The sequence below is a fragment of the Bufo bufo genome, chromosome 6, assembly GCF_905171765.1.
Source record: "Bufo bufo chromosome 6, aBufBuf1.1, whole genome shotgun sequence".
NCBI lineage: Eukaryota > Metazoa > Chordata > Amphibia > Anura > Bufonidae > Bufo > Bufo bufo.
The window spans coordinates 76,885,607-76,900,219 of record NC_053394.1 but is presented as its reverse complement, the minus strand read 5'-3'; the positions used below and the strand labels follow the sequence as shown (position 1 = coordinate 76,900,219).

The 14,613-nt window shown below is 45.7% G+C and overlaps 1 protein-coding gene across 3 annotated transcripts in view; it reads left to right on the top strand.

Moving 5' to 3' along the window:
- Positions 1 to 14,613, top strand: part of NOC3L (NOC3 like DNA replication regulator) — a 91,930-nt gene that overhangs the window by 64,069 nt on the left and 13,248 nt on the right. For all 3 annotated transcript variants that reach the window (XM_040435660.1, XM_040435661.1, XM_040435662.1), the window contains exons 12-17: positions 1,115 to 1,195; positions 2,166 to 2,266; positions 3,300 to 3,372; positions 8,554 to 8,617; positions 9,661 to 9,732; positions 14,168 to 14,349. In XM_040435660.1, coding sequence (XP_040291594.1) covers positions 1,115 to 1,195; positions 2,166 to 2,266; positions 3,300 to 3,372; positions 8,554 to 8,617; positions 9,661 to 9,732; positions 14,168 to 14,349 — 573 coding nt within the window. The remainder of the gene's footprint in view (positions 1 to 1,114; positions 1,196 to 2,165; positions 2,267 to 3,299; positions 3,373 to 8,553; positions 8,618 to 9,660; positions 9,733 to 14,167; positions 14,350 to 14,613) is intronic.

The following is a 14,613-nucleotide window of genomic DNA, read 5'->3' as shown; positions in this document are numbered from 1 at the left end:
CAACAGAGTAGTAGCAGAAATTTCTGCAACTGAAAAACCCATTCCATGTGTGCGGTTGGGGTTCTCTCTGCAGCATGTGCATGGACTTCTGCCAACCACATGAAGAGAAGTGGAGGAGAAAAACCGTACATTTCTTTTATATATTTGTCCAAGGTGGCAATTCCTCCATGTAATCTCCCCTCAATTGCTACTGCATGGGAAAAGGTGTGGAGCCTAGTCTACTACACTGCAATAAAGACCAGTAAGTAAATCCACACCCATTTAGATACATACCCGCCCCTTAAAAGGGTTTTTGGGAGTTTAATATTGGTGGCCTATCTTCAAGATAGGTCATCAGTGTCTGATAGATGGGGGTCCGACTCCAGCACTCCAACTGCTCAGCTGTTTAAGATGGCTGCAGCATTCACATGAGCATCGCATCCCCCTCAACTCCTCGCAGCTTACCAAGTGCAGTGCTGTACATTGTATAGTGGCTGTGCTTGGTATGGCAGCTCGGGCCTATTCAGTTGAATGGGACTGAGCTGCGCCTAGGCCTTGTGACCAATGAATGTGACGTCACTGGCCTAGGAAGAGGCCATGGCACCAACTGGAGTGCCCCTTCAAATAGCTGATTGGGGGGGGGGGGGATCTGATATTTCTTGACCTTTCCTGAGGATAGGACATATAGGACATTAGTATCAAACTCCTATAACTCCCCTTTAAAGTGTGTCATTTCAGGTTTTTTTTTTCCATAAGACTACCCTGTGTGTGTATGAGGAGTAACACTAGTTCTGAGCCGTCTAGATGTGAATCCAGCAGTGAAATAAGACAGTAAATGACTTACAAGTCTCTCTTCAGTCTGTCAGTGAGCGCAAAAACTGAACATTGTAAATGTAAGGAAGATCCACAGCCACTATGATGGCCATCTTCACTTTCCCTGCAGACTAATGAGACCTTGTAATTATGCCTTTATTATATAAATATTCCTTTACCCAATTCAAATAGTCTAATAAAAGTACCAAGAGAAGCTCTCGATGGTGTGCTTATATATTATACTGTATGGTGCCGATGAAGTTGTACAGTTTGTCTTAACCTTCTCCCTACATTCATCTTCTGGTCGTTATTCTACTCGCAGTGGAAGAAAGCTGAGGAGAAGCTGGAGAGAGAACTGCTAGAAGCTGAAGCATCAGAAAGCAAAGAGAAAAAACTGAAGCTGGTGAGCTGATGTTTGTCATTTTTTTGGATATGACCATACACTTCAGAGAGCTTGGCTGAACCTGCTGATTCTGGTGTGACCGGACAGCTATCTCATGTTTATGATGTTGGGAGGGGAAGGATCAGGCTTGTTGAATTTCAACTGCCTATCCTTTTGTTCTTGCAGGAGATAAGTCTTCTCTAGAATTGTCTGGCAGCAGCTTTCGCCCCTTTCCCCTTTGACAGCATTGTATAAACATCAGACAGCTACTGAAAATGTATGGACGTCTTTAGGATTCCACATTTGGGGCATGCATCAGATGAGCCTGCAACGTGGAACTCGCTTGTGTCTTCTTCTTAAAAGGCTGCCAGAGTGAAATTATCCAAACCTTGTTCACACAGTCAGTGTTCGGTCAGTGATTTCCATCAGTGATGGAAAAACCAGGTGGAGGTCTGTGGAGGCTCAAATCCTGGTTTTGGCTCACAATCGCTGATGTAAATCACTGATCGAACACTGACTGTGTGAATAGGGCAGGGCTAACTGTGGTACCTTCTGGCTATTATACAAAGTGGTATTCCAGCGCAAAAAAAGGATCTCCATGGGCCACACATGCTTTGCGAAAAGTAGCAGAACCTACCGATCCCCCGCCAATGCCATTCCAATTATGCCAGGGGTCCCCACTGCTCCCCACAGATGGCTGTGAACGCCTCTCAGGCAGTCGGTGGCTGCAGCATGACCCCCCTCAGCCAGCTAGTGGCCGAGTGGCAATCCTAGCAGTTTGCTGCCATGTAGAGACAGGAAGTGCCTCGGGGCCCCAGCCATGTTGGAATAGCGGCAGGAGGGATCAGGGAGTGTACGTTTTTATTTTTTTTATAGCGTTTGCAGCTGTGGGAATACTTTTTCTTTGTCCTAAAATACCCCTTTAACTTCAGAGCTGCAAAAAATATTATTGCTTCTTAAAATAATTGTCTGTTTTTCTCTTTTCCCACAGCATACGGAAACACTGAACATTGTTTTCTTAACCTACTTCAGAATCCTAAAAAGATCGCAGAAATCTGTCCTCCTTCCTGCCGTCTTGGAAGGCCTGGCAAAGTGAGTGTTTTTTTTTTTTTTATCGCGAGGAGTCGTTCGGATGTGTGCCGATTATCTAGCGCTGTGTCACCAGGTTGTTGTCACATAGCAGATGCTGGTGCCTTGGTGAGACGTCTTCTTGGGCTAGCTTTATGTACCGTATATAATGCACCGGAGATGTGCTGCCGATATGTACAGAGGTTCACGGCTGGATCGCTACTAGTTTTTACCACTGATGGTTTATGCTCCGCAGCTCTGGTGTAATTGCTGTTCTCGGCAGTGTTTTGCGCTTGTGTCTTCAGCATGAGGTGGTTACACAGAACCAGTTCTAGGAATATTTCCTAGAATATTGTCATCCAGTTGCACTTTACGCAGTGTGGCATTGGAGTCTGTAAATATGTGTTGCGTGATGGTTTTCGCCATGCAGTTTTGTATTAATTAATGTACATTAGAAATGGCACATTGACCTTGGTTAGACTAGAAACTAGATGGCTACAGACATACCGCCGCGTCCACTGCTGTTCATTCTGTCCGCATCAGTGCTCCTTAAACTCACCGCCCTGTGGTTACATGGTATGGACAGGATGGCCTCTAATGATTACTTCAAGGGAAGCTGTCGTCAGTGTGTGGTAGGGCTGCAGGGCAGGCTTGAACTGATATGTAACTATACCTTTTATTAGGTGATTGCTGAGAAATATGTGTTTCATTCATATGCAAATGAGTTGTTAAGTGCACTGAGGGCGGACCCTAGCCCTTTGGCGCACCCTAGCTCCTCAGTTTTTCTCTGCCATCCTGGCAGAGGAAAGCGGAGGAGCTAGGGTGCACCGAGGGGCTGAGACCTGCCCTAGGTGCACTTAATAGCTCATTTGTATATGTGTAAAAAGTGTTGCTCCTCAGTGTTGCTGCATCAAATTGCTAAATGAAAGGTATGATTGCATTAGGCTGACCCTGACCTGTACCTAATTGAAAGCAGTTTTTCTGATGCGGGGTTCCCTTTTAATACTGGGAATACAGTTTGATAGTGCACCATTAACACAACTCATGATTCTTTCAGGTTCGCTCATCTAATAAATCTGGAATTTTTTGATGATCTCCTTGTGGTGCTAAATAAGCTCATTGAATCTGGTGTAAGTATGATTCTTATGTACCTTTTTTTTATTTATTATTATTATTATTATTATTTTTTTATTCTGTTTACTCATATTGCTCTTTCAGACATTATCTAAGTTCCCTATCAGTATGTCTGATGTGTCTGTGGGAGGAAACCCACGTAAACACGGGGAGAACATACAAACTCCATGCAGATGTCGTCCTTGGTCAGATTTGACCCCAGTGCTAACCACTGAGCCACCGTGCTGGCCGCACCCATCTTCCTTGCTTATGTCAGTCTTACTAACCTGCTTAGTAAGGTTTCAGGAGCTAATAGGGAGTTAGGATAGGACATTAACAGTAGGTCGGTGGGAGTCTGATTCTTGGCACCCCCACCAATCAGCAGTTTGTTTCCTGAGAATCAATTGTATAGTTTTGGACAAAACGCTTTAAAGTTCAACTCCTTTACATTCCTTCTGACTCCAGTATAACGATCAGAATAAATCCTTGGATCATCGTCCCAATCTATCACCCATAACACGCCATATTTTTTGTTTCACTAAAGACATCCAGGACCCACGTTAAAGGGGTTGTCCGGGTTCAGAGCTGAACCCGGACATACCCTTATTTTCACCCAGGCAGCCCCCCCTGAGGCTAGCATCGGAGCATCTCATGCTCCCATGCGCTCCCTTGCCCTGCGCTAAATCGCTCAGGGCACACGGGCTCTTTTGTTTTCAATAACTCATGGCTGGGCGGAAACGTCTGCCCGGCAGTGTGTTCGGTGACGTCGCCATCTCTGATGGGCGGGCTTTAGCGCTGCCCTAGCCGTTTTACTGGCTAGGGCACTGCTAGATCCCGCCCATCAGTGCCGGTGACGTCACCGGGGTTCCTGGCAGCCCCATGGAGAGCCCGGTACATCACCGGATCTCCAAAAAATGCCTTTGCCCTGCGCGATTTAGCACAGGGCAAAGGATAGCATCGGAGCATGAACTGCTCCGATGCTCAAGTCAGGGGGGCTGCCGGGGTGAAGATGGAGGTATGTCCCTTTAGGTCATCCCCCTAGATAATGGCAGATCTCCGCATTCAGCAGTTCGAGAGACTGTTGGTTACTTTTTTCTTTTTTGTTATCTTCATCTGTGGGGCTTATCTTATTATTTCTACAGCATCATATTAGTTATTGTTAGGGCCATTTCAGGCCACTGATTTTGGAAAACACCCTTAAAAAAATCTGTGCAGAATCCCCATGAATGTGGGGGCTTTTTTAGCGTAAAAAAACATGCTTTTTCGTGCGGTTTTTAAAACGTTTTTGATGCAGGTTTTTTTAAGCGTCTTTTTTTATTTTTATAAACCAATAGGTGTTCACTTCAGTACAGAGCTGCATTTTCAGCTTGAGGTTTGTGAAGCAGATCTGTTCCAAAAAAGTGCGAAAAACACACCAAAAACGCATGGACTTACCGGGAGCTGTTTTTTTATGCTTCTCATTCATTTCAGTGGGAGATTTAGCCCTGATTCTGTCCCAAGATAGGGAGTACTACTTCTTTTTAGAAGTTTTTCTTTCAGGAGGTCCCGCCGCTCGCCCAAATGTTACCCTAACCACCAGGATTTTGATTCCTCTCTTTCCAAGGAGTGGATTTTTCCTGACAGACGTTTTGCCTAAGCAAAACACTTAGACGTACTTTATCCCTTCCCGGAGGAATTGACAAAAAAGTGGTTGTCCTCACCTATCGTTGACCCTCCAGTATCCCGCTTGGCTAATCATACCACTTTGCCTATGGTGGATGGGGCTTCCTTTTCTGACCACAGGGATAAAAAAAATTGGAATCTTTTGCAAATTCATCCTTTGAAGCGGTGGGCACAGCAATGCGCGGCTGCGCCCACTAGTCAGCCATTTTGGTGGTTATTCGCCGTACCCTATGGCTCTCCAGCTGGGTGGCAGATAATGCCTCAAAGCGGGCCTTGACGGCTCTTACCTTCACCGGCAGCAGACTTTTTGGCAAATGCCTGGATGAAATAATTTCTGATGCTACAGGCAGTAAGAGCACTCATTTACCGCAGAACAGGGTGCGTTTCAACAAGTCGAAAAAACGTAGGCCTCTTTTTCACCCCTTTTGGAGTTTTTCCAGCCCCAAGCGGCCAACCGACAAGTCTACCCCGGATTAGAAGCGCAAGCCTTCCTTCAAACCTCGCCCTTTCTGGCGTCCCCACCAACAGGGCTCCAAGCCCTATATCCCCAAGACCTATTCTGCATGACATGCGGCTTTCAGCGCCTTCCGATCGGGTGGGCGGCCGTCTTCATCTGTTTCGTCATGTCTGGCTGGCTCACGTCTCGGATGCCTGGGTGAGAGAGGTCATCTCAGAGGTTTGCAAACTGGAATTCAGGTCGTCGCTCATCTCCTCTGCCGCTCCCTCCTCCGCAAATGCCTTTTTTCAGGCGATCCTCACTCTTCTGTGGCAGGAAGTGATCGTTCCGTTCTGTGTTTTTGTGGGTTCTACTCCAATCTCTTTGTGGTCCTCGATAGACATCAAGGATGCTTATCTCCATGTCCCCATTTGCATTGGTCACCAAAAATGTTGCTGCGCCCCCTTACCGCCCTCCGTTGAATCCTTGGGACCTTAATCTGGTACTCGGCGCTCTCCAGTCCTCATCGTTTGAGTCTTTGCAGCAGGTGTCCCTTCGCTTTCTGTCCTACAAGGTAGCCCTTTTAGTGGCAATCACTTTCATACGTAGGATGTCGGATCTCGCGGCTCTTTCCTATTGGTCGCCCTTCCTCAGGACAAAGTAGTACTTCATAATAAGCAAAAAAACACAGAAAAGACGAAGATAAAAACATCCTGCACGATATAATAACTAAATATGCGGATGTCCCTGGCTGCATTTATGAACAAATCACAGAAAAAAAGATAATAATAATGCACTAACAAAATAATAGATGCAAGCATTATATATGGACTAAGCCCTAACTCTGATATGATAAAATCTGAGACCTTAGCTAATATATTTTGATCAAAACACATCTGTGCCCACCTACCCCCGCCAAGGTGGTCTCAGGTCAGGCAGGTCCTACGCTAAACCTACCTATGCCATTGGGCATCTATGTTCAGGAGCGCAGACTCTGCACATACGGTGTGCTGCTCCTAGTCACCTCCATGTGCATCCAGCAAACAATGGGGGGAGGAGGAGCAAGCAGACCCATATGTACCACCTAATCAAGGCGGTGTGTTTGATAGGAAGGACAAAAGTGCACAGGAATGCTACTCCCAAGATAAAATAGGAGCAGATTCACACAGATTTTTGTTTATTATGTAGTATATGCTTGAGGGAGTGGCACCTTCAAGTGTGAACTCGCTCCTATTCTTATCTTGGGCGTAGCATTCCTCTGCACACCTTTGTGCTTAGTGTCGGCCTCCTAGCGGCAGCAGCTATTCCCGTAGTCAAGCCTGTGTCCCCGAATGAACGGAAGAGAATAAGATTTTACGCTAAGTACAAAAATCTAGTTTTCTAGTGCAAAGGTTATTTGCTGCATAATCGGTGACGTTTCCCGGCTCATGTCAGGTCAAAAAAGTGGGAGCGGCATGAGGCGATGAAGGGGACGGACCGGCGCAGAAAATGCTCTAAATTTAAACCAGCAAGGAAGCTGGCTTACATTTAGACCGCTGGTTGATGCGCCAAAGTTATGTAGAGGCCGGCGCCACTGTATAACTTCTGCAGATCCAGCGCAGGGGTTTGTTAAGCCAGCGGCTTTCTCCACTCTCCCTATATAATACATAGACACATTTGTCCGAGCTGGAAGTGTATGGGGAGACGGGAGAGAGAATTGAATGTGTATGGGCAGCCTTACTTTGCATATATTCTGGGTACTCCTGCAAACATGCATCACAATAGGGGTTAGCAAGGATTTAAAATTAGGGTCTGTTTTGTTTTTCTAGAAACTGTGACCAGTCTGTCTATGGGTTGTGTCTGGTACGGCAGCTCATCCCCCGTTCTATTGGATGGGGCTGCAGTACCAGACACAGCCCATTATATCATCATTTGCCCAGTTCCAGGATATTTAATTTTCCAGCACAGATGGGAACCTGTCTTTTTTATTCAATTTTAATAAAATGCATACATAATGCTTTACAGGAACATAATGTATAGTCCCCCCCCCCCCCCCCCCCCCCCCCCGTCTCCTTCATTAGCTTGTGGCCTGAAGCCTTGTCCTTTCTATGATTGTGCGCCTAGTCTGCCTTTCATGGCCATTTATAATTCACCGCGTAGAGCTCTGGTGACGTGAGTTAATTTCCTCCGTTTAGATTTACTGCTATTTCTCTAGTAATTGGCTTTCCCTGTATTGTGTTTTATTGCTGAATTGAGGTTATTTATTAACCAAGATATTAATAGGGAGCAGTCATTTTTTATGTTTATGGACACTTGTTTGATTCGTGGTCCTAGCTAGATGGAGACTGCTGATAGGATTCGTCCCCCACGGGAACGAGTACAGTCACGGCACTATATGTCTGCGGTTCTTTTCTAGAAGAGGCTCGTATCCTGCTGTTACTAGAACAAGGACTGGGTGCACTACATGACGCCGTCTAAGGCTACTTTCACACTTGCGTTTTTGCCCAATCAGGAAGGATTCAGCAAAAATGCTTCCGTTTCTGATAATACAACCGGCTGCATCCGTTATGAACGGATCCAGTTGTATAATCTCTAAAATAACAATGACGGATCCAGCTTTAAAACCATTGTAAGTCAATGGGGGACGGATCAGTTTTCCATTGTGTCCAAGAAAACGGATCTGGCACTATTGACTCACATTGTGTGTCATGGATCCGTTTTGCTCCGCAACCCATGGCGTACAGAAAACCGCAGCATGCTGTGGTAAGGGAACACATCCAAACGGAATGGAATGCATTTTGGAGCACTCTGTTCTGTTCTGTTCAGTTTTGTACCCATTGACAACGAATCGGGGCAAAACTGAAGCATTTTTCTGCCGGATCTTAATACCGGAAAAGTTAAACGCAAGTGTGAAAGTATTCTTCAAATATGGGGATCCTCCTAGTACCTAGGGGTAGTATACTGCTGTGTTGGGGGAAGTTCACTTGCATGTAGAGGATTATTATTTCAGTATTTAAAGTGATAGAAGTGTGAACACTGCCTTACGTCTTGCACTCTGCACAGTAATCTGAATGCTCGGGGTCTTGGATCTTGTTTGAAGGAATTTGCTTTATTTCTTCAGGATCTCACCTACAGAGAGGGTCTTCACTGCGTGCAGACTGCATTCAATATACTTTCTGGGCAAGGTAAGTTCATTTCTAAAGGCCCCTTTACATGGCCCGATTTAGCAAGCAATTATCGGGAAGGAAGCGTTCCTTCTTGACGATCACCTGCTTGTCAGTGAGCGCTGCAGCGACCTCCTCCATACAGAATCATTGTTTGCCGGCAGCAGATCGTGATTAGCATGATCTGCTGCCGGCAAACAACGATTTAGGTGACCGCAAGAAAGATCCAGTTACCCGATGGACGAGCGGGGTGGGGGTTCAAGACTTCTGTCACCCCCTGCGGAGGAGCAGCATTGTGCAGAGGCTGTGTTGTGAGAACAAAGCACCTGAAGTGCACCACCCCCTAGCTGCTGTGCCTGGTTACTACAGCGCTGCTTCCAGTTAAGTGAATGCAGTAATCGGGATCGGTCACTGCACAGTGAACGGCGTGTTGTAGTTCCGGTGCCTGGTTCTGACAACAAAGCTCCGGCGACCAGCTGATTGGATGGTCATTGAACCCTTCTCGATCTGATAGTGAAGACCTATCCTAAGGACTGGTCATAAATATTTGAGTTCTGGTGAACTCCTTTAAAATGTATTGTTTCCCAAATGTTCAGATCTAGAAGATAGACAGGAAATTAGAGAAATCACAGCTGATGGGAGTCGACTACTGAACAAAGGATTTCTAATAAGTCAGTTATTGGGGATATGGAGGTGGACTTCTATGAAAATCCTTGATCCCATGTTTTGGAATCTGGGAAACGGAGGTCTCGCTTGTAATAAGATCTAAAGATATAGCAAAGCAGTGGTCTGTAGCTTACGGCTCTCATGATGTTGTTGGACTACAATTCCTAGCATGTTGTAGTCTTTAGCCGGCCGATTTCCATACATGGTACAGCAGCTGTGCTCTGTATTGCAGCTCTGTCCCATTCACTTCAATGAGGCTGAGCTGCAACTAGGCCGGGGGTCTCGGGTGATCTCTACCTTTACTCAGGTAAAGCCAGCTACTCTGATGTGATAACATGACGCAATAATACATAATAGATAGTTAATATACATATTATAATAATTTTTTTCTTCAACAGGAGATGTCCTCAATATTGATCCTTTAAATTTCTACACTCACCTCTACAAAACATTGTTTGGCTTAAGTGCAGGTAATCCATGTATTCATGTTGCTATCCTTGTTCTTCAGACCAGTTCAGCGTATTTTCAGCTCTGTCCGCGTGGTACTGAGAAGGGAACGCTCGGGCATTCCAGCTGTTGTGAAACTACGACCCATTCATTTCTAGGGAGTTCTGAGAGCAGCCAAGGGGTTTGTAGTTTTACCACAGCTGGTGTGCCATCGCAGGTATAGAAGATCACCCAGTTAAAGGGTTGTCCTATGACACACTCATCTCCTTTCCATAGGTTAAAGGGTAAGTGTCTGATCGGTGGGGGTCCGACCACTCTGCCTCCTGTCGATCACAAGTACGGAGTTCATATGAGTGCAGGGGCGGTTACACCTGCGCACCACTGTTCCATTCATCTCTGTTACAGATCTCGGCTCACCCTGGGCCTGCATTCATCTTACCTGTATGATGAGCAGAGTTTTCCTGCTAGTGGATGTGGCATATTCAGGAGCTGGGGTGACGGGGTGTTCGGCGATGCCAAAGAGATAAGAGAACAGAACCCTCGAAGGGGCGTCAGAAGGGGCACTTTGAGGCTGTGGCTACAATGTGACGCACAATATTGGATCTAATGATCGTTAATGGTGTCGCAGAAGATCCAAACCTGATAGAGTATGTCTCACAAGTTGCATGTGATTTTTACTTCAATGACTTTAATGTAAGTCGCGTGGCACAGGCGACTCGCTGGGTCAGCACCGATCGCGTGACCGCAAATTGCAGAAAAGTCGCACATATTTGTTTTCCTGCACGATTTTTCGGTAACTTATGTCGGTTTACCCCAGCCTAATTGTAAATCATCCACACCCCTCATCGTGTCAGTGTATCACTTGCTTCTAGGGGAGTGGATGGTTTAGTGCCAGTGCATTGCTTGCCAGGGTTTGTCCCCAGGAGTTAGGAGGCCATTTTGTATTGCTGACCACTAAGACTTCCTGCTGGTTCTGACGGCCAATAGTCTGTAATATCTTGTCCTTCCCTCTCATAAATCCAAGGTGCCATTTTTTTCTGGCCTGTGATGTCATTGGTCACTACTCTGATGTATCTGTGTCTTTGAATAGCTGAGATACTGTGAGAGGGCTGAAATGCCCTCGAGTGGTTTGATCACAGGAGTACACCGGTATCATAGAGCCCGATAGCAAAACTTAGTTTGTGCCACCTAGTGATACGGGTGCTTTCTAAATACGGCGCTCTGTCTGAACACCATAATATACTAACTGGACATCTGGCTTAAATGCATTCAAACACGATGTACTAAAGCTGACTGCCACCACTAGGGGGAGCTTAGTGCATATTATTATATACAGCTTCCATTGAATGCAATGTAAGCTGTAAAACCTTCTTTGCACTGAGATCCCCCTAGTGGTGGCTGCAGGTAGTTAGCAAGCAACTCATTAGTGGAAGATGAGTTGTGAAACGGTGTTACCTTCGGGTCTCTAATTAGCTGTTTGTGGACTGTCCTCTGTTATCAGTTCACGTATATACACGCTAGTTTTTTGCAGTCACCCCCCCTCCCATATTTTATAACATTAGTTGATGTAATGTACAGCCCAGGTTACACCACATTTTTCAAGTCTGTGCCGCACTTATCTCATGGGTTTTAACCCTGTATATCCCAGTTAGATGAGATGATATTTCTTTCCATTTGTGTTCTGTGAATGTCTCATAATTGATGACTCTGTTCTAAAAAATTCTCAGGACTTCTGACGTTATTTGCTAAGCCCTTTTGCAGGTTTATTCCCGGAGCTTTTTTTAGTTTGCTAGTCCACCCCCTGTGCCGCAAACAGGATGGGCTGCTTTCTAGAGCTCAGTCCTAGAAGTCTGCCCTGTCTCCTCCTCTGTGGTTTCTTGGAATTTTTATCTGGGATTTCCCATTTGTTGAGCCTGGTTACTTCAACTCGAGATCCCTCGGACGCCAAAGCAATACAGCCAAGCCATTTCTCATGACCTTTCCCTTTAGTAAGATCGCGCAGGTCAAGGCTATATCCTCTCCATACCCTGCGGGCTGTACATCTAATGCTGTGAATCCCGTCCAGAGTGCTGTGTGATACCAGAGAGGACACAAGACGAGTAGCGTTCTCCTGAGCGTCTCAGTCCTCCTTTGGCATGGCCTGTAAAAGTGGTAGAATTCTCCAGCACTACTACTCTGCTCGGCGTGTTCTTCCAGAACAGAATGTACTCAGTTTACATTCATGAGGGAGATGCTGAAGAAGTAACGTTATGGGGCTTGTCTGAGACTTCTCTGCAGAATGTTTCTTTTATTCTCTGTCTGATCCTTTCTGTCTGGAACGCAGATTTTAGCTTTTCCCAAGTTACAAGGTTGTTGTTTTTTTTTTTCATTAATAACATTGATGTCATGAATTATGGCAAACCTATTACAGAATTTTTTCCATCGAGGTGAACACAAAAATGTTCTATAGTCATTGCAGTCTAATGTGTAGATTTTTTATATTTGGTATAGGCTGATGCTGCCTTCTGAATATGTTAGAGAATTGCTGGCATAACGCTGCTGCTGAAAATAACCGGCAGAATATTCTGGGAATTCAGATTGCTGCAAGTCATCCCGTCCGTCATCCTGCGGCTGCTAATGAGCTCCACAATGTAGATAGAAGGGTCCGTTCACATGGCTGTATTTTCGGTCTGCGTTTTTTGTGGATCGGATGTGGTCCCATTGATTTGGGGTCTCATCTCTATGTAACCAATGCCTATTCTTGGCCCTTTTTGCAGGCAGGAATAGTCATTTGTTACATAGTGCGGGACCTGCGGAAGAGGAAAAGGCTGAACGCACACGGCCGGTATCCATGTTTTGTGGATCCACAACTTGTGGACCGCAAACCGGATACGGTTGTGTGATGCCCCTTTAGGAACGAGCCTGTGACGGCTCCCAGGTGACGGTGTAGGTTGTCTTGGACTGCTGAGAGCACCCCATTGGTTTTCCAGTTTCGCCTCTAGTTATCCACAACCGAAGGCTTTGTATAGTAAGGATTGTGATTGGAGTGCACTATACGTGAGGTTTATTCACAGGCGGATTCTAGAAAGAACAAACCAAATTAAATTCTGCATCTAGCATCTCCCGGCTTGAGAGGAACTGTTGAGTCTGTTCATAGGTGGTGGATACACTGAGATATTTGCAGCTTAAAATCCCCAGCATATTACAATAGCCCCAAAGTAGATTTGAAAATCTCATCTGCATGCTGCTAAAAATTGACATGCGGTGCAGATATTAAGTATTTCTGTAGATTTCCTCCACAGATTTAATCCTTTGCATGCAGATGCGGATTCGCTGCATAATCTGCTGTATCCGAGTGGATGATCCTTGCATGATTCGATGCTGTGCCACCTCTACAGCTGTTTAAGGGAAGGGCACTGTGCTGTAATAAAGGCCAGCGCCACTTTCTCTCTTATAAATTATAATGCATATGTCAGCAGATTTGTATCTATGAAACCCACTCAGTAATTATGCCCAGTTTGTGCCCCACACTGTAGATGTGCTCGCTTAGTGCCCACTTTACAGTAGAATGTCCCTTTAGTCCCCCCCCCCGCACAGTAATGTTCCCCTTAAAGGGAATCTGTCAGCAGATTTGTAACTATAGAACTGGCTGACCTGTTACATGTGCACTTGGCAGCTGAAGGCATCTGTGTTGGTCCCATGTTCATATGTGCCCGCATTGCTGAGATAAATAATGGCCTAATATATGCAAATGAGCCACTAGGAGCAATGGGGGCGTTGTCGTTACTCCTAGAGGCTGTGCTCTCTCTGCACCTTGATTGATAGGACCAGGCAGTGAGAACGCTATCACTCCTGACCATGTCAAAGTGCAGAGGGTGAGGCAGTTGCAGAGAGAGCAGAGCCTCTCGGTGTAACGACGACACCCCCTTTGCACCTAAAGACTAATTTATTAAAATGTAATTTATCTCAGCATTGTGGGCTCATATGAACATGGGACCAACACAGATGTCTTCAGGGCCAAGCGCACATGTAACAGGTCAGACAGTTTTATAGGTTTAAATCTACAGATGCCCTTTAAGGTGGACGGTACCCACTTTCCAGGGCAACTATACATTGGGTTTCTCCTTGGAGCCCACCAAGCTTTGGTGGGTCAGTGCCTTCCCTAGTGCTGAATATGTGGAGCCAGGCTTTCATTAGCAACATTAGGCACCTTTTTTTGGGCTGCAACTTCCCTTGTTTGTATGGAGCACGGTCAAATCTTGGCACATCCCGTTTAGGTTTTGTATTTGAGAAACGTAATGCTTAGTCTTCTGATCTGTGGTGGAAACAAGGTTTTAGACTTTCTTAGATGTCAGATTAATAAAATGTTAGTGTATTGGAGGATACTACTTATCAGAAGGAAGAATATGGACTACTAGTTGCACATTTTCAGCATTCTGTACATGTTCCTGTATAAATGACCAACCTCTCTGCTTCCAGGGTCTGCAAATGACGATACCGTGATCGCTCTTCAGTGTCTGGAGGTGATGCTCACCAAGCGTAGGAAGCAAGTCTCCCCACAGAGGGCTCTGGCTTTTATAAAGAGACTTTCTATTTTGGCGCTACATGTCCTACCCAACTCATGCATCGGCATCCTGTCCACCAACAGGGGACTCCTGCAAGTAAGTAAATCTGAGCTATAAGCTTCTGTGGACGGGTCATCACTGATTTGTAGGGGCAGAATGAATCGGCCATTGGGTTTGAGCATATTGAATAGTCCGTTATGCTGCCTCTGTGACTGCCAGTCAGGGTCTGCTCCTTTGTGTAAGTGAGAGCTGCATCTTTTGGGAGGAAACGTTTAACTGATGAGCCTAAAAGAAGCCGTGATGCGTAAAGGAGCTAAACATTACAAATTTCCGACAAGGACCCCCAGAGGTTCCTGCCTG